This window comes from Lonchura striata, chromosome 18 (genome assembly GCF_050655825.1).
Source record: "Lonchura striata isolate lonStrDom1 chromosome 18, ASM5065582v1, whole genome shotgun sequence".
NCBI classification, from domain to species: domain Eukaryota; kingdom Metazoa; phylum Chordata; class Aves; order Passeriformes; family Estrildidae; genus Lonchura; species Lonchura striata.
The window spans coordinates 14,427,573-14,451,418 of record NC_140720.1 but is presented as its reverse complement, the minus strand read 5'-3'; the positions used below and the strand labels follow the sequence as shown (position 1 = coordinate 14,451,418).

Sequence of the window (23,846 nt, the reverse complement as noted above, 5' to 3'; positions counted from 1 at the left end):
TGTGTGGCCCCTTCTGATGTTAGTGAGAGAGTGGAGAGCAAATCTTCGTGACAGTTGTGTTCCTTGGTCCTCCCTGGGTGGGAAAGCCATCGATTTCCCCTGGAAGCAGCCGTGGGATTGACAGGTGAAATGATGAAGGGCTTGGCAAGGGGTGAGTACCTTATGGAAGTGCTCTTCAGAGGATGGACCCTGGGGCCATGGGTCCTTTTGAGCTTCAGCTGAGGAACAGATAAACCCCAGGTAGGGCTGGAAAGGGAATTCTCAGGTTTAGAAGGGAAAATGCTGAGAAATTGAGAGAACCAGTAACAGAGGTCACAGAGAAGGAAATATTCAAAGCCTAGGAGTGTAAAGCCTGAGCAGAACTTCTGTTCCTTAAAAAAGAGAAAATACCTACAGGCATGGCTGGGATAAATTCCCATCTCCAAATAGGGGTTTGGAGTAAGTGAAGAGCCCAGAAGAAAACAAAGACAGACGTCCTGGCAGGCAGGAGCTAAGGGTGAGATTTCACAGTGTCTGAGCTCAGACTTGTGAAATAAAACAGGAATTCCTCAGCCTTGTTGGAAGGACTGAGAACGGAACGGGACAACTGCGTGGTGGGAGTGAGACAGCCTGGGTGGACCAAATCAGCTCAGCAGTTTGGTTTTCCATGAGGATGCTGCTGCTTTTTAGGTGTGAGTAGAGTTTATGAGGATGAGGAATTATCATCTTTAGGAAGAAAAACAAAATGCAAGAGCATTGAAACTGCGGAGTGAATCAGCCTCTGAGCAATTGGCACTGGGAAATCACAAGTACAAGCAACATGGGTTTTTAGAAACCTGCTGAAGCTGGAAGGTGTCACAGGAGGTTTTTTTTCTGAAAAGGAGGAAACATGGTCCAGACAAGCAGATGGGCTGTCAGGCTGACATCAGTGGTACACTTGGTGGAACAGCTTTGGAGAGAGAGATTCATCAGTTCACAGAGGTAATTGGAAATGGAAGGAGACACACCACAGGTTTACCAGCCCTGTATCTTGCTGGATTAATCACATCTCACCCTGGCAGCGAGGTAACTGATGGTCTTGATAAAGAGATTACATTCAGACAAGTTTATCTGGATTTTCATAATGCATTTTATCCACTGAAGGAGGGAAGAGGGGCCGAGTGTAGCTGTTTGTAAGGAACTGGCTGGAAACCAGTGAGACCCAGGGCCCAGCTGCCCCCTGTTTTATGGAATTATTTCATAAATGGGACCAAAAGTGAAAAATATGAATTAAATGTGCCCACATCCAAGGACAGACATTGCCAGCAGAGTCAAGGAGAAGCTGAGAGTGGTCTGGGATGTGGTGGGTAAGGACCGGAATAAGAGAGACATTCCAGGGTGTGCTGGGAGGGATGTGGAGCTGGGAACAGGGAGCTTTAGGCTCAGCTGGGAACCTTGCAGGCAGAGAGGAGAGGATAGATGTGGCTTTACAAGTCTGTCACTGGTGTGACTGCTGTGAAAGTAAACGAAATCTGGTGTCTTCAACAAGAGAGGTCCAAGGGAGGGTGTGTGGGGACTGGGATGCTGGTGAGCCCAGGCTGGGAATGCTGTGCCTCACACTCCATGTGGGAGGAGCAGGAACTCAGCTGGAGCAGCTGCAAAGATGGGGAGGGACCAGGACCCTCCAGATCTTTGGCCTGGGAAATAAAAACTGGGGTGAGAAGAATCATCTGCCTCCCCCTCCATCAAAGAGCAGCTGTTTGATGGCTCCTGCCCAATGCCCAGCAGGGAAAGGAGTGTTTGTGCTGCAGGGATTTGGGGCTGATCCCTGCTGCTTCTCCCCAGTCACTTAGGGGTGCCTCCAGGACGGGGGAACTGCCCCTTGACCAGTCCTCTGCCTTTCGACCTGATTTACACTGACTACCACGGCCTCCAGCAGATGAAGCAGCACATGGGGCTCTCCTTTAAGAAATACAGGTAAGCAAAGCCACTGCCTGCTCTTGAGCTCCATTTCATTAATTAGCAAGCAAAGAGTAATGCTAATGACCAATCTAAGGAGCCAGACCCTTTGATTTTACCTTTGATTTTTGCCTGCCTGGTGCCTTGCTGTGTCCCCTGGTGCCATGGCACAAGGCATTCTGAGCTTCAGGTATTTAGGAGAAATGCTCAGTAAAAGAGAGAGGATTGGGGAAAGACCAAATCCTGCATGTGCCTGCAGTGTGTTGATGTGTGCTTCCATTCCATTCCATTCCATTCCATTCCATTCCATTCCATTCCATTCCATTCCATTCCATTCCATTCCATTCCATTCCATTCCATTCCATTCACCATGGAGGGGAGGGTGAGCCTTGGGAATTCATAAGGAGCCCTGGCTCTGGCCCCTTGAGCAGCAAGACAAATGTCATCATCTCCTGGTACATCACCAGCCTGGAAAATCTGTGATTTAATTTAGTGCTGATAGACCTGCTATTTATTACATTTTTTCCCATCTCTTCCACTATCCTACACAATTTTATTAGAGAGAAAAATGACAAGCTGCATTATTGCTTTTATTATAAATGCATTTGCTTTTGCATTCAGCTTGTTTTGCTCTTCCCTTGCTTGTTGTTCCTCTTCTGTCCTCAGCCTTGTGCTGGTAGTGCCTGCCTCAGCATTCCCAGGATATTGGGAAAGGCATTAATAAGCTTTTGGGAGGTTCATCATTCCTGCAGCTGTCTGGGAGCTAAGGGTCCTACAAAGAGAAATTGTCCTGCGAGGAGGGAGCAGTGCTGGGAAGGGCTCCTTGAGATGCTGCTGCACCCTCTTGTCAGGAAAATTAATCCACAAACACCAGAGGTTGATGTCCAAAAAGGAGACAGAGGAGTTCTTTTACTTTATTTGAATAAAGGGAGAGGCCATGGGGCACTCCCCTGGGGTCTCTCCAATTTTTGGAGGATGCAGCCTCCTTTTTATCCCAATTTCCTTCTCTCATTCCCCATTGTCTGAGGTACTTGAGAGGTACCAGCTTCCTGAAATGCCTGATACCAGAGATTTCCCTCTAACGTATGACCCTCCCTTTTAATTCTTAATTCTTATAGAATTTACAGGGTTTTCCCATTGTTTCTTTCATCTTTCAATATCCAATCCCATTTATCAGCAAACCTAAAGGTTATTTGTAAAAGCAAATATCTTTTTCCATTCATCAATCAGTAGAATCCTCCACATTGTTTCTTTTCTCTCTCAGTGCTGTTTTTATCTACCAGCAGACCCACAGCTTGTTTGTGAAGACAAACCCCTCGTTCCTCTCTGTCCTGGTTTGAAAAGCAAAACCAGTGAGAGGCTCTAAGTCAGAAATACAATTTATTAGGAAAAAGGGAACAAAGAACCAAATGCATACAATAGCACAAAAGAAGAACCACTGACAGAGTCAGAGATACAGCCTGACACTTGCTGGCTGGGGCGGTGGTGGCAGATATGGTTCTGTCCCAGCAGTGCTCCTGCAGACTGATGGAGTTTCCCTCTGGAGGTCCAGTGTAGAGAAGGTCTCAGCTGTTCCTCTTGGAAGAGGGGATCTCCTTGCTGTCTGCACAACTCCGCTGATATCCTTGATGGCATCGTTTGGCTCAGCCCTCTGGGCGGAGCCTCTCACAATAGAACGCTGTGATCTTCTCAGCCATGTGGCTGAAAGAACAGCTCCTCCTGGAGGGACTCATCTCTGAGTCACGAGATAAGGAAAGAAAGGGATTGCAGCTCGAGGTGGTAATGGAAAACACCCCAGTATTATAACCTAGGACACTCTCACTCTGCTGGGGGTGCAGATGAGGGATGAGGCTCTTGGGGACAGCAGATGTCCTCAGGGGGGTGTGTGCCCCGCAGGTGCCGTGTCCGGGTCATCGACACGTTTGGGACGGAGCCAGCCTACAACCACGAGGAGTACGCCACGCTGCGCGGCTACCGCACCAACTGGGGCTACTGGAACCTGCAGCCCGGCCAGTTCATGACCATGTTCCGTAAGTGGTGCTGTAAACAAAAATTTGGTCAGCCAAATTAAAATGAAACAACATAAAATATTTATTTTGCAATCAAATTCTATCTAGCCAGCCACAAGGAAAGAACAGAGCCGATCACTCAAAAGCCTGGCAGAGGTTACAGCCAGGATGGATGATGGTCATGAGTTTTTTAGACAGATGTAAGTTTGGTCTTTTTGCTTATCAGGGGTTAATTACAGCTTCAGGTAATGAAGTCACATTCCCCCAGTTTGCTTCTCTCCAATTTGTTTATATATCAGAATAAATCACACAAGACTCCGTTTTCTTCATGGTGGAAAAGCCCATTCTTTATTCTTTATTCACATAACTCCTTTTTACCCAGTTCTACAGACTTCCTGTGTGACCTCCAATTGATCAGGAGCTTTCTGGCCAATTACTTTTTTGGTCAGTTACCCTGTATTGATTGGTCACTCAAATCCCCAGTGTGTACGTGCTGAAAAGTTGTTTGTGGGAGATAGTTTTCATTTTTCTAAAGGTGTAAAAACAGTTTATACAGGTGCTGGTTGTTTTTCACCCAGGAATAGATTGTTATGCCAACTAGCTGCTCACACCAGGATTGCTTTCACATGGGAACTTGCAAAGTGTCAGCTTGATGAGGCCAGCCACTGATACAACAGAGCAGGCCTGAGTTTATGAGGCCTTTTTCTTGTAATTTTTCTACCTTATTTCAACATCTATACTTTTCAGGGCCTGAGGCTGTGAAGGTGTCCTTGGTTCTCAGGCCTAGAGGGATTTTTTTTGTCTGAGCAAACTGAAGAGAGTTTACTGACACTCTCTATGGAGCTCAGAGTTATACACTACTGCACTACAGGATCTGAAAAATGTAAAAGCTAAAAACTTAAGGCATCAGTGGGGGCCTGCCAGGGTGGTTCTGGGGCTCTGAGATCCTCCACGGGGTGATGCTTGGGCAGTGTTGTCCCTGCTGGGCCACCCCTTGGGCTACAGAATAATCCAGGGAGAGAGCCCAGGCTCCTTCCACTGGTCCAGCACAGGGCACAGCCAGCAGCTTCCAGCTGGGGTGGTGTTGGTTGCACAGCCAGCAACTTCCAGCTGGGGTGGTGTTGGTTGCAGAGCCAGCTTTGCTTTCAGCTGGGATTCTGAAGCCGAGGCAGCTCAGTGGGATTTGCCTGTGGCACAGACAGGAGATGTGCACATCTGGAAGGAGCCCAGTGTCCCACTGGCTGCTGGGTGGCTCAAGCATTCCATTTTCCTGGCTGGGTAAAGCCCCTCTGGCAGCCCTAAAATGCCTCACTGTGTGAAGAGCTGCTCAAGTGGGCTCTGAAGCCTGGATTTTATCATCTGCTTGTAGGGATTCAAACTCCATTTTCCTCCATGCTCCAGCAAGGCTCTGGAGCTGGGTTCATCTCAGGCTGTATCCCCATCCCTGGGGACATCCCAAAAAATGTTTCTTCAGCCACCTGTCTCCTCCCCTTGGTGCCCACAGCTCACACCCCTGACAACTCCTTCATGGGCTTCGTGTCGGAGGAGCTCAACCAGACCGAGAGGCAGCTCATCAAGGCCAACAAAGTCAGCAGCATGGCCGTGGTGTATGGCAAGGAGGCCAGCATCTGGAAGGTGGGTGTCCTTGGGCTGCTGGGGACAAGCCAGGCAGGCAGGGGTAGGCACAGGCAGAGCTGGGAGGCAGCCCCAGCCTCTGGATCTCACCCTGAGCTGTGGAGGTGCAGATCTGGGTGTGTTTGTAGAGAACCATCCTTGTCCTGGTCCTGGGGGAGTGATGTGACACATCCAGAGCCTCCAATAAACAAGGAGATGCTGGTGAGACACCATTCCCTGCTCCTTGCTCTGGGTGGTGCTTCCTCCCAGCAGGCTCTGTGGCTGAGGATTTCATATTAATGATTTGATGTAATTAATCATAATCATTGCCACTAATTAATTGCAGTGATTGCTGCATTATGATGGGGATAATTTGTGTCTGCTTTCAAGCACTCTGTGAAAAGGGGTCGTGCTCCCCAAGCCTGGAACACCTGGGGGAGAGGGGTGGGTCCCTGCATGGGGACAGCCTCTCCAGCCCCCCAAAACACCTCCCTGCATCTCCAGAGGGGCTGTCCATCTCCCCCCATCTTATCCAGAGCTAGCAAGTTGCTTTCCCTTGCAGGGCTGTAAAAAGGAGCTAATTCTCATTGTCTGTTGATTTCTTTCTATTTTTCCCTCTGTGCACCGCCTGGGGCTGCTCCAGTTGCAGGTACTGTACCACACCAGCTGCTGCTGGGCTTTGCCTCTGCGCCTCTTCTTGGCAGAGAAAAGGTTTTTGTCAGAGTTGACTTTGCCTTGACGTGGGCTGGGTCCTCTGCAGCTGCTGGGATTGATGTGGGTTGATGCAGTGGGGGCTGTACCTCCTCCTCCCCTTCCCAGCTTTCCTGATTAGCAGCTGCTAATTAGCAGGGATGCTTGTGGTGAGCCAGGATCCAGCCATGCCACCTCCTCTTTACCCGTGTTTGTGGGTTTACCATCACTGCCCAGGTCTGAGAGAAAATCCCCCCCCTGCCTGTGCCTGGCTGGGGGCTCCCTAAAAGCCCTACTGAAACCCACAAAATCTCATTGTAGAACTGCAACATCTGTCTTATTTTTCTACCATTCCCCTGCCCCTTCTTATCCAGAAGTTTCCTTGGAGCTTAGTTAAGGTAATTTGTGAAGGCAATAAAGAGAGTTCAAACCCCAGAAAGGACATTTCCCTCCACCCAGGGTGCTACAGGCATTTGCTGTTTTAAGTCAGAACTCACAAGCATCAGTTTTCCCCAAACTGCATACTTGGGGTCATTTATTGCAGGGTGAAGGGGCTGGGGCTGGGCCTTGCTGGTTCCTTGAGGCCAGGTTGCCTGGCTTTTCTTCCCTCTATGTAATAAAAAAGGGAATAGAGGAGTTTTTCCTTATTTTGAATGATTTTGAGGTGTAGAAAGGCAAGGACCACCTCCATCTTCTGAAGCCAGGTGCTCATTTACCAGCCTTGGACCAAACACCCTCTCCAGAGCAGGATGTTTTTGACATTTAGAAACATTTCATTAAACCTCCCTTCCCTTTATTTCTCATTTCCTACCCCTCTGAACTTCTTGCCTCTGGCTCACAATAGGAGCTGAGGTTTTAATAAGCTGGGAAAGCCTCAGAGCCTTGGAGGATTCCAGGGATCCATGGCTGAGGGTAAAAATACAGCATTTGAGGAGGCTTTAAGGCAACATAGAGAGTTTTTTCAAATTCCCCATTTATAACTTCTTATTCCCCCTGGTCTTTGCTCTTTTGGGGCTGTTGCAGCACTGGAAAACCCAGCATCCAAAGGCCCTTTGTGCTTTTTTCAAGCAAAAAAAATCTGCAGTAGAGAAATTGTTAAAAAGAAAGGCTGCTTGGAGGGAAGCCTCCAAGAGAAGAAAATTGATGACCCCCTTCATTTTCCAGGTAGTGAAACAGGATTAAATCTGAATGAGAAAATCCTTGGAATTTGTTACTTAGAATAAGAGGCTATTAGCAAGCTCTGGTCTTTGCAGACTTCCTTCTGAACCCTCTGAAGCCTTTAATTCAGCAGCTCCAGAGTGGAAGCTGCCCTTGGAGGGGACGGGGAAGCAGGAGCCTGATGATCAGAGTGATGGATCCTGCAGCCATTCAGGCTCTCCAGGAACCTGGGGCAGCCCAGGATGTGTTTCCAAGGGATGAGGAGGGGCAAGTGGGGACTTTGCAATGCTCTGGGACAGCAGTTTGAGAGTTAAACCCCCGCATAACCATGGGAAGGAGGTCAGACCCATCCTTTGGTGTAGTTCACATGTCTGCCTTCCTCCCCAGGGCAAGGAGAAGTTCCTGGCCATCCTCAACAAGTACATGGAGATCCATGGCACAGTTTATTATGAGACACAGAGGCCACCCGAGGTGCCGGCGTTCGTCAAGAACCACGGGCTGCTGCCCCAGCACGAGTTCCAGCAGCTGCTGAGGAAGGCAAAGGTGGGTCAGGGCATCCCAGGACCTGTCCTGCATTATCTGTGTGAGCCTCTCAGCCCAGATAGTTAGGCAGGAACCGAGCAGAGCACATTTCAGATCAAGATATGTCTGAGGAGTTTCTCCTTGCACAGGCAAAGTTTCCTCATTAATTCATTTATTGCTGAGTGGGTGTGGTTTTGGTTTTTTTTTCCACTTTATAGCTGTGATAAAAATAAACTGGATTCTTGGAGTGTGTGGGCATGGGTGCATCCCTGTGGCCTTCAGCTGCTGCCTGGGGGAAATATTCCTGATTTACCAGCCTAAACAGCTTTGGCAAAGTAATGTTGCTCCATGCAGGGACAAAGTGATGGCTGGGATGGATGGGGGAACTTGCAGCTCCTGGACACTCCATGTCTGTGCAAAGTGGGCTGCGGTTGATGGACTGGGGGTGCTCAGCCTGGAGAAAAGGAGACTCAGGGTGACCTTATCACTCTCTACAGCTCCTGACAGGTGGCTGTGGCCAGGTGGGGTTGGGCTCTTTCTCCAGGAACTGACAGAACCAGAGGAGACAGTCTCAAGCTGCACCAAGGGAAATATAGGCTGGATATTAGGGAAAAGTTTCTTACAGAAAGGTGATAAAGTTCTGGAATGTCTTCCTGGGGAGGTGGTGGAGTCACCATCCCTGGGTGTGTTTAAACCAGCCTGGATGTGGCACTGGGTGCCAGGGTTTAGCTGAGGTGTTGGGGCTGGGCTGGACTGGATCATCTTAAAGGTTTCTTCCAACCTGGTCATTCTGTGAATTCTGTGAAAAGTGGGAATTTCCATCATAATTTATTGAACCCCATTAGAGGCTTGGTGTGCAGGAGCAGAGCAGCAGAGAGGAGACGTGCTGGGTTTATCTGGGAGGTTTCCCTGTGGGAAAGATCCCTCAGCAGTGATCTGGTTTTTTGTGCCTTGCAGCTCTTCATTGGCTTTGGGTTTCCCTACGAGGGCCCAGTCCCGCTGGAGGCCATCGCCAGTGGCTGCGTTTAGGAGATGCTGCTGGGTTTAGGAGATGCTGCTGGGTTTAGGAGGCACTGCTGGGTTTATTTGGGAGGTTTCCCTGTGGGGAAGATCCCTCAGCAGTGATCTGTGTGTTTGTGCCTTGCAGCTCTTCATTGGCTTTGGGTTCCCCTACGATGGCCCAGTCCCGCTGGAGGCCATCGCCAGTGGCTGCATTTGGGAGATGCTGCTGGGTTTAGGAGATGCTGCTGGGTTTATCTGGGAGGTTTCCCTGTGGGGAAGATCCCTCAGCAGTGATCTGTGTGTTTGTGCCTTGCAGCTCTTCATTGGCTTTGGGTTCCCCTACGATGGCCCAGTCCCGCTGGAGGCCATCGCCAACGGCTGTGTTTAGGAGATGCTGCTGGGTTTAGGAGATGCTGCTGGCTTTAAGAGATGCTGCTGGGTTTATCTGGGAGGTTTCCCTGTGGGGAAGATCCCTCAGCAGTGATCTGGTTTTTTGTGCCTTGCAGCTCTTCATTGGCTTCAGGTTCCCCTACGAGGGCCCAGTCCCGCTGGAGGCCATCGCCAATGGCTGCGTTTGGGAGATGCTGCTGGGTTTAGGAGATGCTGCTGGGTTTAGGAGGCACTGCTGGGTTTATCTGGGAGGTTTCCCTGCGGGGAAGATCCCTCAGCAGTGATCTGTGTGTTTGTGCCTTGCAGCTCTTCATTGGCTTTGGGTTTCCCTACGATGGCCCAGTCCCGCTGGAGGCCATCGCCAACGGCTGCATTTAGGAGATGCTGCTGGGTTTAGGAGATGCTGCTGGGTTTAGGAGATGCTGCTGGGTTTATCTGGGAGGTTTCCCTGCGGGGAAGATCCCTCAGCAGTGATCTGTGTGTTTGTGCCTTGCAGCTCTTCATTGGCTTCGGGTTTCCCTATGAGGGCCCGGCCCCGCTGGAGGCCATCGCCAACGGCTGCGTGTTCCTGCAGGCGCGCTTCCACCCTCCCCACAGCTCCCTCAACCACGAGTTCTTCCGCGGGAAGCCCACGTCCCGAGAGGCAAGTGTGAAAAAAACACTGTTCGCTCCCCTGCAAGTATTTAGAAGGTTTAATAAAGCTGTGAAAAATGCGTATTTTATGATTGGCTTTTAGCAGATGTTACAATGAATGTTATATGTGTAATGTTAGGAAGTTGTGCTGTATTAATTCTCTTAGGTAGTGTGCTAAATGTAGTTTTAGGTTACAACATAATGTTAATATAGAGACTATGTATGTGGGGGAAGTTTTTTTTTTTTTTTTAGGAATGAGATACTCGCTTTGAGGAACACCTAAATCTTCCAAAGGAGAGGAATTTATGGCTTCTTATCAGAAAAAGCTAATTTCTTCAGGCCTTGCTCAGACTCGAAGATTAAAGGAAACAGTTGACATACAACAGACAGAGTTCTTGTTTTAAATAGAATGTATGCATAACCATGAAGGATGTATGAATATGCAACAGTTTATTGCTTTTAAGGTTATTCCTTTGTTCACAAGGGATGCTTTTCAGGACTTAATGTCCGAGAGCATCCAGACGTCCATAATCCTTTGCCTTTTATTGTCTTGTAATTGTCCTAACTCTAAACTTTATTACTCTAATTGTATATTTTTATAATTTTATATTTTATTATTATTAAACTTTTAAAATTTTTAAAAACCAATTGATTGGCGTTTTTCACAAAATACAATAGGAGACAAAGACAATAAAGCAAAGATGCAAAGATACACAACAGCTATTTTGGAAATGCCCTTTAGAGACCATTTCTATTGCATCAGCCTGTTACATATTCATAAAGACAAGAAATATAATAGTAAAGATAAAGTAATATAAATATAATAGTAAATATAAAAGAAAATTGATATATATAAATAGTAAACTTTTCCCCAAACTGGTTACATATTCTAAGAACTGTTTAGCTCCTCCTTGGGTCTGCCTTTTTAGAACATGTGTATTCCTTGGTTAGGGTTTTAGTCCTTTTTTATCATCACTTTCAGTTTTTGGGCTTTGGTCCATACTTTCTACCACTAGTAAGTGTTGGTAGTTGGCATATCAGTAGCAGGGTCTATTCCTTGGATATTATCCCATCCAAGCAGGCATTTTAATACAAGCATATCTCTATCAGCCATTTCTAAGTTTTAGTTAACAACAGAAATAAAAACTGTATCTTTATAGCAAAGCTACTTTAAAACTACACATATAGAACCCATTTTAATATTTGCAAAAAGCCAATATTATAATATGTATCTATAACATAAGTGTGGTGTGGGGGCTGCATGGAGCCACCCCCTTTTCCCCAGGCCTTGAGCCAGCCTGGAGAAGAGCAGCTGCTAACCTGAGGTTATTTTTTTTCTGCAAGATTTCCTCTGAGGTTGCCTGCAGATGGGGTTCTTGTTTGGGATTTGCCTTGGATAGAAGGGGCTGTGCTGTACGTTTGGGGTTTCCAAGGAGAAGGTTGTGCAGGAACCTTCTGCAGACTCCCAGCTCCTTCCCCACACCCTGCTGCCAGCCCAGGGCAATGCCTCCTGCTCATCCCTTTGTCCCCCCAGAGGGACACCAGCACCTGCACAGTGTGCCAGGGCTATGAAATCCCTCCCAGGCTCCCCCAGCGCTGGGAATTCAATCTAAGTAGAGCAGGAGCTCTTTAAAAGTTAAAGGCTTGGGAAAAATGCCTCTTCTATTATTAATAAAGTGGATAATGCAGTGCAAGGCTCCCTCGCTGAGCAGGGAGAGAGCTGGGGGCTGTGCAGCTGGACTGGGCTGTCCTGCCCCCCCTGATTGCCCATGCACCCCTGAATTAGGTGTTAGCACCCATTTGGGTGGGGCTGGGGCTGTACCTCAGCCTGGAGCCGTGCTGAGGGCTGTGAAATGCCTCGGGGTGCTTCTGTGCCTGAGGGGAAGAGAAACGAGGAAGGGCAGCAATGAGGGAGATGAACCATACAGCTCTTCTCCTCCAGCTGGTAGGGGTTCAGGCCCTCCTCTGATGTTTTGTGGTGCCCCCAATACACATCCTCTGCTCAGCAACCTCTCTCTTCTCTTCCCAGAAGAGATCAGGGCTGAAAAGGCACCTCAGGGCTGAAACAAAAGAGGTAGATCCTCAAAAATCACCTAGGTGGGCAGCCCAGAGAAAAGCAAGGATGTCAGTGTGGGGTACCGGTGTGTGGGCTGCCTGTGGCATCAGGGTGATGCAGCTGCCAGCACTGCTTTCTCCCAGTGCCAGCCTTTCCCAGTCTTCAGTGGCAATGGATTTTCTCCCTGCCTGTTTCTAGAGCTGGCAAACCTGGGAGATGTGGTGCCTTCACACACCTTTCCTGGTTTGGGGTGTTTTTACCATCCAGATCCACAGATTGGCTAAGGCCAAGGTTAAATTGTTCTGTGGTACAGAGATGGAGATATTGCAGGCTGCCAAAGGAATTCAGTGATGTTGGGAATGGGGCATGCCAACCCAGTGGGAATTATAGCACATCATCCTGAGGCTGGGGAGCAGCTGGATCCAGAGGAAACCATTTTCCAGCACTCCCTGTCGCAGTGGGTCAAACCCCACTGTGCTGTGAGGCTGCTGCTCCTCTCTGCCATCCAGCTGTGAGCAGGAAGCAGCAGCCATTCCAGCAGGGATTGCAAAACCCAGCTGGCATCACTGTGTTCCAGGTGTCCTCCCAACACCCATATGCTGAGGACTTCATCGGGAAGCCCCACGTGTGGACTGTTGACTACAACAACTCCGAGGAGTTCGAAGCTGCCATCAAAACCATCATGAGGACACAGGTACAGCTCGGAGCAGTTTTGGGGTGACCTCCCCGCTGCTGGGTTTGGACAAGTGTCTTGGTTTGAACAGACAGGTGTCTGCTAAGGAAGCCTCCCTTGAAATGGAAAATGCAAACCTCCTCCTTCTGAATTATTATAAATTTGAAATTAAGGGGCTCTCAGGCAAAGATATTGGAATTGGAATAACAGTTCTTTACTTGGAAAATTTAAAATACAAATACAATAGTACAAATGAAACCAGAAAACAAACCATTGACAGAATCAGAACAGGCCCTGGCCTCCTGTGTGTCAGGGAGGTGGCTCAGCCCCATCCCAGGGGGGCTCAGCCCTCCTGCAGTGCCAGCTGTGCTTCTGCTGGAGCAGGATCCTGGGCAAGGGGGGAGTTTTCCTCTGGAGCTGCAGGGCTGGGGGAGATGGGCCTGGGCTCCTCTGGGAATGCAGGGGGAAGGAAGCTGCTCCTCTGGGAATGCAGGGGGAAGGAAGCTGCCCCTCTGGGAATGCAGGGGAAGGAAGCTGCTCCTCTGGGAATGCAGTGGGGATAAAGCTGCTCCTCTGGGAATGCAGGGGGAAGGAAGCTGCTCCTCTGGGAATGCAGTGGGGATAAAGCTGCTCCTCTGGGAATGCAGTGGGGATAAAGCTGCTCCTCTGGGAATGCAGGGGGAAGGAAGCTGCTCCTCTGGGAATGCAGGGGAAGGAAGCTGCTCCTCTGGGAATGCAGGGGGCAAAGGCTGCTGTGCTGTTCCTAGGTCAGATTGGATCCAGGTAGGAATGTTTGGCTCCTCCCCTGGGCAGAGCATTTCCCCATGGATGATGGAATTTTCTCAGCCATGCAGGGACACTCAGTGGCCATGAACAGCAGAGATCTCCTGGAGGGAGGGTTGGGTGTGGAGGAGATAAAGCAAACTGCCCAATGAACAGAGGATAATTGCCCCAGCTCTGACAGATGGCAATAGAATACACACCCCCATTTCCAACCTAAAACAAGCAGCAGCAGATGTTGAAGCCTGGCTCTCCTTTTCTTTTCCTTTCTCCTTTGGATTTTTTGATCCCTTCTTGCAGCCCCAGGGGCAGATGTTCTCCCACTTTCCTTTGGCATTGTAGGTGTTTCCCCAGGGCAGAGCTGTGCCTTTGAAGGATCCCCTGGAATTCCTGTGGGTGGGCCTGGAGCAGGGGGAGGCTGAGATAAGGTTTGGGAGCAGGAGGCTGAGGCTGTTGGAGGTGGAGAGCAGTTCTGGGAGCTGGTTGATAACAAAGATAAACCTAGAGATCTGCAGCCCCTCTGCTCCTGGCTTTTCCCCACTTCACTGGTCATTTCCTTTGGATGGAGCAAATTGATGGGAATGACTTCAGGAATTGCCTCTGTTGGGGATGTGAGGAAGGGGAGAACCCCAGGAAAGGCAGCACTCCTGCTGTGCCCACTCTGGAAACATTCCCTCATGACTATTTAGCTCCCACCCGGTGGCAGGAGCCTTTTGAGTTGTCCAGATTATTAAAGTTATTTCCTGGAGGGGAGGGAAGTGCTGGCTGCCTTTTTGCTGGCCATTTGCTTCACCTGGGATGAGCCATCCTCTCTGGAGGACAGGGATGTGCTGTGGAACCCAGGTTCTGCCTGGGGCTGGGTGAGATTTGGGGGGGACAGGGGTGATGCTGGTCAGGGAAGGGTCATCCTTGCTTTTCCCTGCATTAGGAGCTGCAGAGGTGGGTGCCTGTGGCAATCTGGGGACCTGATTCAGGTAACGTGGCCATGCCATCACCCTGTGTCTCACCTCCTCCAGGGTGATCACTGCAGCTCTTCACTCATTTTCTCTGTGAGTTTGTAAAGACTCATCAGACCTGACTTAGGAAAACAGTTGTTGTTCTGCACATTCATTCCTATGTCCCGATTAGAATTAAATTAAAAATAATGACATCCCTGTTGCTGTGCTGCCAGGCCAGCTGTCAGAGCTTGACCCTCCACCATCTGGGCTGGAGACAGCCCTGAAGTGAAGGAATTGCTGTGGGTGGGAGACTGGGAGCTATTTGGGGAGAGAGAAGGAAATTTTTCATTTTTCCAAAGAGAAGAAAGAAAATAATGAAGCCTGGTGCTGATGTTCTGTTAAAATAATTCAGGATTGGTGAGATTGAGGATGGAGGAGAGGGTTGTGCTGGTTCCTGAGCAGATGTGTTGTGCTGCTGCAGTGTTCACTGGCTGTGCACCAGGTCATTTAGGTGTTTAATGGTCTGGTTAAAGATTAAAGAACTAGAAAGGATTTCAGGGAAGGGTTTGGTGACACAATGGACACTGGGCAGGAGGAGCTGGTGTCCAGAACTGGGCACACTGGAGTCTGCAGCTGCTGTGCCCATCCTGGTGTGCCCCAAACCAAGCTCCTGAATCAGCTCTTCTTCTTATTCCCACTGTCAGGAAAATTAATCCACAAACATCAGAGGTTTATATCCAAAAAGGAGAAAGAGGAGTCCTTTTACTTTATTTGAATAAAGGGAGAGGCCATGGGGCATTCCCCTGGGGTGTCTCTAATTTTTGCAGGACGCAGCCTCTTTTTTATCCTAATTTCCCACATTTCCCTTCTCTCTTTCCCCATTGCCTGAGGTACTTGAGAGGTTCAGAATTTCCCAATACGCCTGATACCAGAGATTTCCCTCTAATGTATGACCCTCCCTTTTCATTTTCAATTCTTATGGGATTTAGGGTTTCCCCCATTGTTTCTTTCATCTTTCAATATCCAGTTTCATTTATCAACAAACCTACAGTTTGTTTGTAAAGGCAATTTTTTTTTTCCATTCATCAATAAATGGAGTTCTTCCCCTTCTCTCGGTGCTGGTTTTATCTACCAGCAGACCCACAGCTTGTTTGTAAAAACAAATCTGTCATTCCTCTCACCACTCTGGGATCAGGACCTCCACTCTGTATCGCCCTCCCATAAAGCATCCCAGCCTCTGGAATTACCCTCAGCTGCTGGAAGTCCTAAATTTACCTCAAATTAACAACTCCAGTCACTGAAGCCTCATTTACATTGCAACGCAAAGTCACTCTGGAGAGGAGGGATTCCTTCCCACCAAGGAGTTAATCCACAATTCACCTCTCTGGGGTTTTAAAGAAATTGTAGAAATCCTCCCAGAGCAGAGCAGGGAGTGAGTGTGAATAACTTACAGCAGCCTCTTTTTCCCCTCCCCACCTTTTTATCTTTTAAATAGAAAGGTCTGCTTTATTAGAGATGCTGTCAAGGCAATTAAGCCTAAAAATTGACCTTCCTTACAGGTTTAAAAGCCTTATTATGGGCTTTGGCTCCAGGAGTCCATGGGTATCTTGTCTTTAAAATACTGTTTGTTACGGCAGGAATTGAAAACAAGGGCATTAGCAGGAGGAGCAGCAGAAAGATGGTAGCTGGGCAATTTAGTGTTCCTGTTCCCAGCCAGTTACTGGAGTTCAGAGAAATTATTTTACTGACTCCTTTTTTTTTTTTCCCCCAAAGGCAAAGTGGGGTGTTCTGTTATTGGAATATCTAATAAATTTGTCTGTGTTTCAGAATAACCACCATCAATTTATTTTTTTTTTCTGTCAAAACATTTCATTTCAAAATTACTGGAATGAAATACTATGGTTTTGTTTCCCATCTGCCTGCCTTTGTTTGGAAATACCCTGCCAATTTATTGAAAGGAATGCTGGATCTGAAATGATGCATTTCCCTTTGCTTCACTAACTCAGACAGATTGAACCTGAAACACAACATTTTCCCCCTCCCTGATGAGTGAAAACATTGAAAATTGAAAACTGACCTGAAATTGATTTTATTTAGGGATTTTTTTTGTTGTCGTATGACTGAACAATCACATATCCCGCAGATGCTTTGCATCTTCTCGGCTAGAACCCAGTAAGACATTTTTGGGGACATGGCATCTTGTGGGAAAACTGGCTCTGCCATCAGCTGGAAGCTGTGCTGGGGACCAGGATGCTGGGAGCCTGTCTGAGAATTTGGGAGCTGCCTGCTGAACCTGGCAGTAATTCTGCTGTGCTCGAGCTGACAACAAGCTTTGGTCCTGGGGGGATTTGCTGATTCTCAGCAGCATTTCAGGGTCACTGCAGCACCCCAGTTTCTCCTGCTGCAGCTCGGGGCGGGCTGTGGCATCCCAGAGCTCCTGCTCTGGGCAGGCTGTGAGCAAACAGAGCTGTTGGGATGCAGCCGCCGTCCCTCCCAGCCTAGTTCTGCCTGAAAGAAACTTCTTCCTTCTGGAGGCAGAGCTGAATCATGCCTGTGTTACAGAATTTCTGAGGGAGAGAGGGCATGATTTGTGTCTGGAGTGAGAATTGAGACTGGGCCCTGATGAGTGGACTTGGTGGGGCCTTGAAGCCTTTGATGCAGTGAGAATTCAGTTGTGGTGCAGTTAGAAATTATGTTAAGGCAACTACAAAGTAATCAGCTACCCAAGCATGAATTAGAATATAGCTGAAGTGTGAAAAGCCTGACCATCTTAAGGCAAAGATAAACAATGTTAGCTTGCCAATCAGAGTGCTTTTGTAAATTGTAATGCAGAAGTGTATAAAAACTGCCATCTTCTCTCGAATAAATGGAGAATGTAGCATTAACCATATTGTTTTGACCTATGTTCATCCTGTCCAGCACCCCCTCATATTATAAGAAGTCCCTGCTTTTTGCCTGGGACGTGGCTTGGGTTTGCAATCTGTGTTTTTCCCCCCCAGAGAAGAGCCCTTGTGATGCCCTCTCTCATCCTTTCGGAGGTGACAGCCGTGCCAGGTCACCCTCCAGCTGCTGGGCAAGGTTTTTGGCAGGCTGTGTCTCTGCCATTCGTCTCACTGGGAGCAGCTCTGGGTTTCCCTGATGGTTTGCATCCCTGAACTATTTATAAGGCAAATTAAAACCAGGGAAGCACCAAACCCCTCTACTCCAGAGATCGAATCTCAGCACAGGGACAGGGGGCAGAGAGACAAGCGGTGTCCCCTTGGGAAAGGGGATGCTGGAGGCTTGTCCCAGTGATGGATTCCATCTCTTATCCTGGGGTTAGAGGCTGCAGAAGGAGAGGTTTGCAAGCACCACCATTTTGTGGGCCTTCAGCTTTTCCCATTGTCAAAACCAGTCCTCACACAAGCAATTTAATAGACCCAATATTCTGGTGTAGTGAAGGGAGAAGGCTTCATTATATTAAAGTCAAACATACAGGACCATAATGGAAAATTATACATTTCAGACTATGCCTGAAAGAGCGGCACATTAAACATCACAGTGAAAATAGCTGGTTAAAATGTTCCAGCCTGCTGTTACGTGCCAGCACAGAATTGCATTATTTTTTTACTTATTTGTCTGATGACGTTCAGATTTTTTCTGCCCCGCTTTCTTTTCCTTTTGAATGAAGGAGACTTCATCCTCCCTTCCAGCATGGTTCTCATGGTGGCCTCCCCATGGGACACCAGTAACTCCCTGCCTGGCTGATGGAGAGAGCACTGGGAAGCTCTCCCACCTGAGGAAAGGATGGCAAAGTCCATCTTACCAGCCTCTCCATTCCCTCCTGTGCCATCCTGTGCATCATTCTAGGGTGGGATGCAGTGATCCCCACCTCAGAACACCCTTCCTCCTCCTCCTCCTCCTCCTCCTCCTCCCTCCCAGGGCTCTGGGGACATCCTGAGCTCCCCAGCGTGAGGAGTGCCATTAACAACGTGGCTGTTGAGAAGGGGCCGAGCCTGTCAGATTTTAATTAAACAATTATCTTCTCGAAATTGGCATTTTCTCAGTCCTGAGTGCACCAGCTGAATCCTAACAAAAACTGGAGAGGGGAGCAGAGGGAAGTGAGAGCCTTTGGGGTCCCCCTGAGAGGGAAAGGAGCTGGAGGAGCAGGGGCTGCACTCCTGATGCCCAGGGATCCTCCAGGACCCCTGGGAGCCTGTGGAGAGGTGGGATTGCACCTGGAGCATCACCTCGGGATACATGTGCATGCACAAGGAGGGTTTGTGTGACGTGCTGTAGTGTTTTGGGGGATGAGGCAGTTCCTGGAATTATGCCTGGAAAAAGGGGGTCCTGGGAAAAGCCCCCCCATGGAAGCAGTGGTGAGATGAACCTGAGCCCTGGTGATGCTGAGCGAGGGGTGGGTTTGTCTCCTCCAAACCTCTGCCAGGCAGCCCCAGCCTGGCTCTGACACCGAGACAGGCAATTTTGCTTTCAGAGGACTCTGCCCCAGTTAGCTGAGAGCCCATCAGGAATTCAGAGGCAGGATTGGTGCCTGTCACTGTGTCAGCCCTGATTAGCGTGCACATCTGTAATTAGATGAAGCAGCTGTGATTTCCAGCCTGGCTGAGATCTCAGGTGGGATATTTACGGCAGGGAGATGCTCAGAGGGTTCTCAGCAGACTGAGCCTTTGAGCTTGGTTTTGACAGGTACTTCAAAAGGAAATAGCTATTTTGGAGGTGCAGAGCTCAGAAAATAGAAGCAGCAGTGTTTTCTGGATTAATTATCTTTGGGTGGTTTTGCTTATAATCCTTCTGAATAAAGCTCTGCAGAGATACACAAGGGGAAGGGAGGTCCTTGGACTGGCACCTCATGCAACATCTCTCTGGAAAAATAGGGAATGTGGAAAAATATGTCTTCCCAGGGCAGAAAGCTCCTTAAAAATATTTTTTTTTAAGATTGCTCCTCCCTTGCCCACAGCTGCAGAGTATTTTGTGGGCTGGAACAGTTCATGCTTTAGTTTGAAGTGACCTACTGGATGAAAACTGATTTGATTACTTACTAAATTACTGATTTGCATTACTAATTACTGGTTTGAAACTTAACTAAAAGTGGAGAAAAGGGAGATTAAAGTGGAACGGGGTGATTTCATTTTCACCAGTAGGTTGAACCCAAAGTATATATCTCTCTCTTTATCACTTTATGGCTTGTGAGGTTTCTCCAGCCCTAAGATCCTTCCCTGCTTGCTTTGGTGGACAGACACGAGTCGTGGGCTTGGGTGGGTGGGAGAGCCATGCCCAAGGTTCTGCTGGCTCAGGGGCAGGGCCAGGCTGTCCCCACCTGCTGCCCGTGCTCTGCTCTTGCCCTTCACAGGTGGACCCTTACCTGCCTTACGAGTACACTAGCGAGGGGATGCTGGAGCGGATCCACGCCTACATTCAGCACCAGGTTGGGGAGAATCCCTGTCCTCCCTGGGGAACCATCTCTGTCCTCGTGAAAAACTTTCCCTCTTCTCCCTGGGGAGCATCCCTGTTCTCCCGAGGGCATTGTGCAGCCAGTGCCCTGATTGCAGAGAGCACCAGGAGATGGGGCTGGGGGAGGTTTGTCATGGGCTAAAGGTGCTGGGGGTTGGTGGGGGACACTTGGGGGTGCTGGGGCTGGAGCTGCAGAGAGTAAGGCAGCACTGGGAGAAGAAGAGGCGAGAGAAGCAGAAGTCCATCCCCCACAGCAGGAGACCTCAACCTGAGCAAAGTCATCATCCCAAGTGCCCTCCTGTCCCACCAGTGGCCTCCCTTCCCCACTGCTAACATCTCAGGGCACTCACCCATTATCTTCTCTGCCACCAGGATTTCTGCGCCACACCATCTCTTCCTCCGTCTCCCAAGACCAAGAGTCCTGCTATGCAAAGCTCTCCGAGCCCGCTGGCCCTGTCCCCCAACTCCACCCACCTGGTGTGGTCCCCCAGCGCTGGGTGGGCGCCCCAGGCGTGGCCCCCGGTGGCCTCGCTGCAGGTGTGGGTGTCGGAGCCCCAGCACACGTGCACGGAGACGTGCCGGCGGCACGGGCTGGTCTGCGAGCCCACCTTCTTCAGGTTCCTCAACAAGGAGGAGGTGTTTCTGCAGTGAGTTGGGGCCTTCTCAGGGAGCTTGTGGGGGGCCACCAGCCAGACAGTGTTCCCTTTGCTCACCCCATCCCCTGCACCCTTTTTCCTCATGTTCCCCCATCCCAAAATCCCAGTGATGAGCTTTCATGCCCAAGGCAGTGCAGGCAGGACCCACTTCACTCTTCAGCAGGCATCCAACAGCCTTTCCAGGCAGGGTTCCGCCTCTTCCCAACCCCATTCCTCTCCACCTCCAGCATGCTCTCTCCTTTTTAATGTCTCTCTCTATAAAAGTGCATTTTGAACACACAGTGGTGAAGTTTTAATAGAGTATAAATCCACCACTGGGCTCTGTGCTGCTCTCTGGGCAATTTAAATTTCAGCGTTGCCGAAGCTGTCACGCTGGTCAGGCAGGCGCCGCGTGTCCCGCTGACATTTTTATGTGATAAATTACAGCTGGGGCCTGGCTTTCACTCTTTCCCCCTGCACGTCCTCCTCCAGACCTTAAAACGAGCTGGCTCAGGGACTCGTCACTTGAGAAGGGTTGGTGGGAGGGCAGTGCCAGTGCTGTTGCTCCACCTGGCAGGGGAGGGGTGTGAAAATCCACGCTGGGCATTTCTGCTGCTCCTCGGGGCTCTTGCTGGTGCCCACCTCAGTTTTCTGGCTAATCCCAGCTAACAGGGAGCATGTGGACATTCAGTGATCCCCTGTCCCTGCCAGGGAACGTTATCTGCAGTAGGAAGTGTCCACAGGGAGTGGACAGAGCTGTTGGTCAGCACGGGGCTGCAAGAGAGCCATTGAACTTCACGGGGCTGTAAGAGACCATTGAACTTCATGGGCTGGAAGGGACCCACAAGGACCAACGAGTCCAACTCCTCAGATTTGGGTGGGGTTTTATGGGTGATTCTGAGCCATCCGTGGGTCAGGGCGATCTCTGGGCTGCAGGGTTGAGTTGCCAGGGTCTCCCCTTCCTGCGTGGCGTGTCAGGTCGGTGACGAGCACTCACGTGTAGCCGAGGGTTGGCAAACACAGATCAGCAAAGGAACCTCCCCAGGAAGGACAAAAACCCCTCAGTGACCCTCAGGCAGACCCCTCAGCTGACCTGACCGCCTTGCCTTGGCCCCCAGGCTCAGCATCGCGTGCGACAGCACCGAGCACGAGATGAACCACCTGTACCCCGCGGTGGCCGACAGCGTCCGCGAGTGCTACCTCCAGAAGGAGCCACTGCTCTTCAGCTGCGCCGGCCACCACGCCAAGTACCGGCGCCTCTGCCCCTGCCGCGATTTCCGCCCGGGACAGGTGGCTCTGTGCAGGGACTGCTTGTGACGGGGCGTCCCCACCGCCCTGGTGACACCGGCGCCTCGTGGCTGCTCCTCCGAACTCCGCGGCGGCCGAGGAGCTGGGACGGGCCCCTCCCGGTGGGCGAGCCGGGGCTGTCCGACTCTGGGGGTTGTTTCGTCCACCAGCCAGCTGTGAATGAGCACCTCCTGAACTTTGGAGTCATTTCCTTCCCCAGAAGCATCGTCCGACCGCATCCGAACCCACCTGGGCCTGGTGGCGCTGGGATGGGGTGGTGGGGAGAGAGGGGATGGGATCACCCTTCCCCTCCTCTGGTAAAGGGACAAGCCACCAGCAGACTGCAGTTTCAGGGTTTTCATCTTCTTCAAGCATCCTAAGTTGTTTTATTTATTGATTTTTTTAACCCTCCCCCCCGACAAGTGGTAAATTAAAGGGGAATCCACACCCAGCCCTTCTGTGGGAGTTCTTGGGCAGAGCTGCATTGTGGGGGGACAGGGGTGATGCTGGTGGCTGTTGGGGAGGACAAAGCACAAGGAGAGTGGCTGGGTTAGATGGGCACGCTGGAGATTGCACCCCTGGTAGCTCCAGGAAGAGCCAGTGTGGGTTGAACAGTGGTGGGATGGGGCTGGGGTGGGCTCCTGGGAAAGCTGCCGGTCCCCAGGCAGGGCAGAGGTGCCCAAAGTGACCCCCCCAGCCTCCAGGCTGCTCTTCACCCTGCTGGGCCATGCACGGAGCTGAACATCCCCCCAGGGATGGGTGGAGGTGGTGGTGAGGGCACAGGGGCTGCTCAGGGTTCAGCTGAGCAGGCAGAGGGGAGGATGTGCTGCAGCACCTGAAAGGAATTCCTGCTGGGCACTGACTGAGGGCAGAGCAGCTGAAGAGCAACATCCTGACTCTGTGTGCCCCAGAGGTTGCCAGCACAGCAAGGGGTGAGCTCCAAGCAACAATTTTCCATAGAACTCTTTACTTCTTCAGCTTTCCTTAGTGCTGTTCCTCCTTCTTTGGGGGTGCTTTCCCCCCACTGCCAATGTGTCCCCTCCTGGCACGTCCCCTGGCTGGGTTGGTTTGTTTTTGTAGGGTTGCTCACCAGGGCAAGGTGTTGCTGTAAGGTTGGTGCTGAGCCCTGCTGCTGTTTGCAAGGTTGAATGGGGAGATTCCTTCATGCCATAAAATGTATGGCTGGAAAATCAGGGGCTGGAAACTCCTTCTCAGCCCTTCCCTGCATGGAATCGCTCCTGGCCTGGCTGGTGGGGTGGCAGCCTGGCCTGGCAGTGTCACTGCAGGATCCCTGGCAGAATTGTCCCCTCTGGCTCGCAGTGACTGATGGAGAGCAGTGGCAGGATGAGTGCAGGAGATTGCCCTGGAGCTGTGCCACACCCCTGGCACCTCCAGCCTGTCCTCCCTGTGCCAGGTTTTGGGAGAAGCTCCCATTCCTTCAGCTGCAGCCACCCTCACCGTGTCCCTGCTGTGTCACCACAGGGTTCTGTGTCCCCTGGGCACCCCCCAGGTGAGCCTGGCCACGTCCTGCCTTGGATGAGCTGGAGACACTGCCATTATCCCAATTTATCATCTTCAGCTCCAAACTGCGTGGGCAGCCTCCATCCTGCCTGTGACGCCGGCCGAGGGGAAGGATTGATTCAGTAATTTTTGTGTCTGCAACCAGCGTGTGTCGAAATAAAAGCAGCACAAGCCTCTCTTTGCAGACCTGAGCAGCAACACCTCTCCACAGCATCTTTCCTCTCAGCCTCAAAGCATCCCCTGGCACAGATTGCTGGGTGGGCAGTGCTGGGTGGGCAGGAGCCGACCTGGGAGAGGCACGGGGGTCTGCCAGCAAGAACCACCAGCAGTTCACTTCCCAGGGTTGTAAAAGCCAAATAAAAGCACATTTTATAGGTGATCTCAGCAAGTTTTAAAGACGAAGAGGTTTGGGATGCCTCATGAGGCAGCACTTGTTACACATCAGCTCCCTGGGCAGCTTTTTCCACAGTTTCTGCTCAGCTGCTTTTAAAATAGCCTTCACCTTTCAGCAGGGCAGCGCTGCCTCCCACTGCAGAGAGCCCCAATTATCCCCTGGCAGGAGAATTTTTC

The 23,846-nt window shown here is 50.3% G+C and overlaps 1 protein-coding gene across 1 annotated transcript in view; it reads left to right on the top strand.

Moving 5' to 3' along the window:
- Positions 1 to 22,206, top strand: part of MGAT5B (alpha-1,6-mannosylglycoprotein 6-beta-N-acetylglucosaminyltransferase B) — a 73,536-nt gene extending 51,330 nt beyond the window's left edge. Inside the window, exons 9-17 of the mRNA XM_077787343.2 lie at positions 1,804 to 1,935; positions 3,814 to 3,947; positions 5,431 to 5,561; positions 7,776 to 7,931; positions 9,799 to 9,945; positions 12,569 to 12,685; positions 19,733 to 19,807; positions 20,206 to 20,480; positions 21,587 to 22,206. Coding sequence (XP_077643469.2) covers positions 1,804 to 1,935; positions 3,814 to 3,947; positions 5,431 to 5,561; positions 7,776 to 7,931; positions 9,799 to 9,945; positions 12,569 to 12,685; positions 19,733 to 19,807; positions 20,206 to 20,480; positions 21,587 to 21,785 — 1,366 coding nt within the window. The 3' untranslated portion in view covers positions 21,786 to 22,206. The remainder of the gene's footprint in view (positions 1 to 1,803; positions 1,936 to 3,813; positions 3,948 to 5,430; positions 5,562 to 7,775; positions 7,932 to 9,798; positions 9,946 to 12,568; positions 12,686 to 19,732; positions 19,808 to 20,205; positions 20,481 to 21,586) is intronic.
- Positions 22,207 to 23,846: the final 1,640 nt, after the last annotated feature.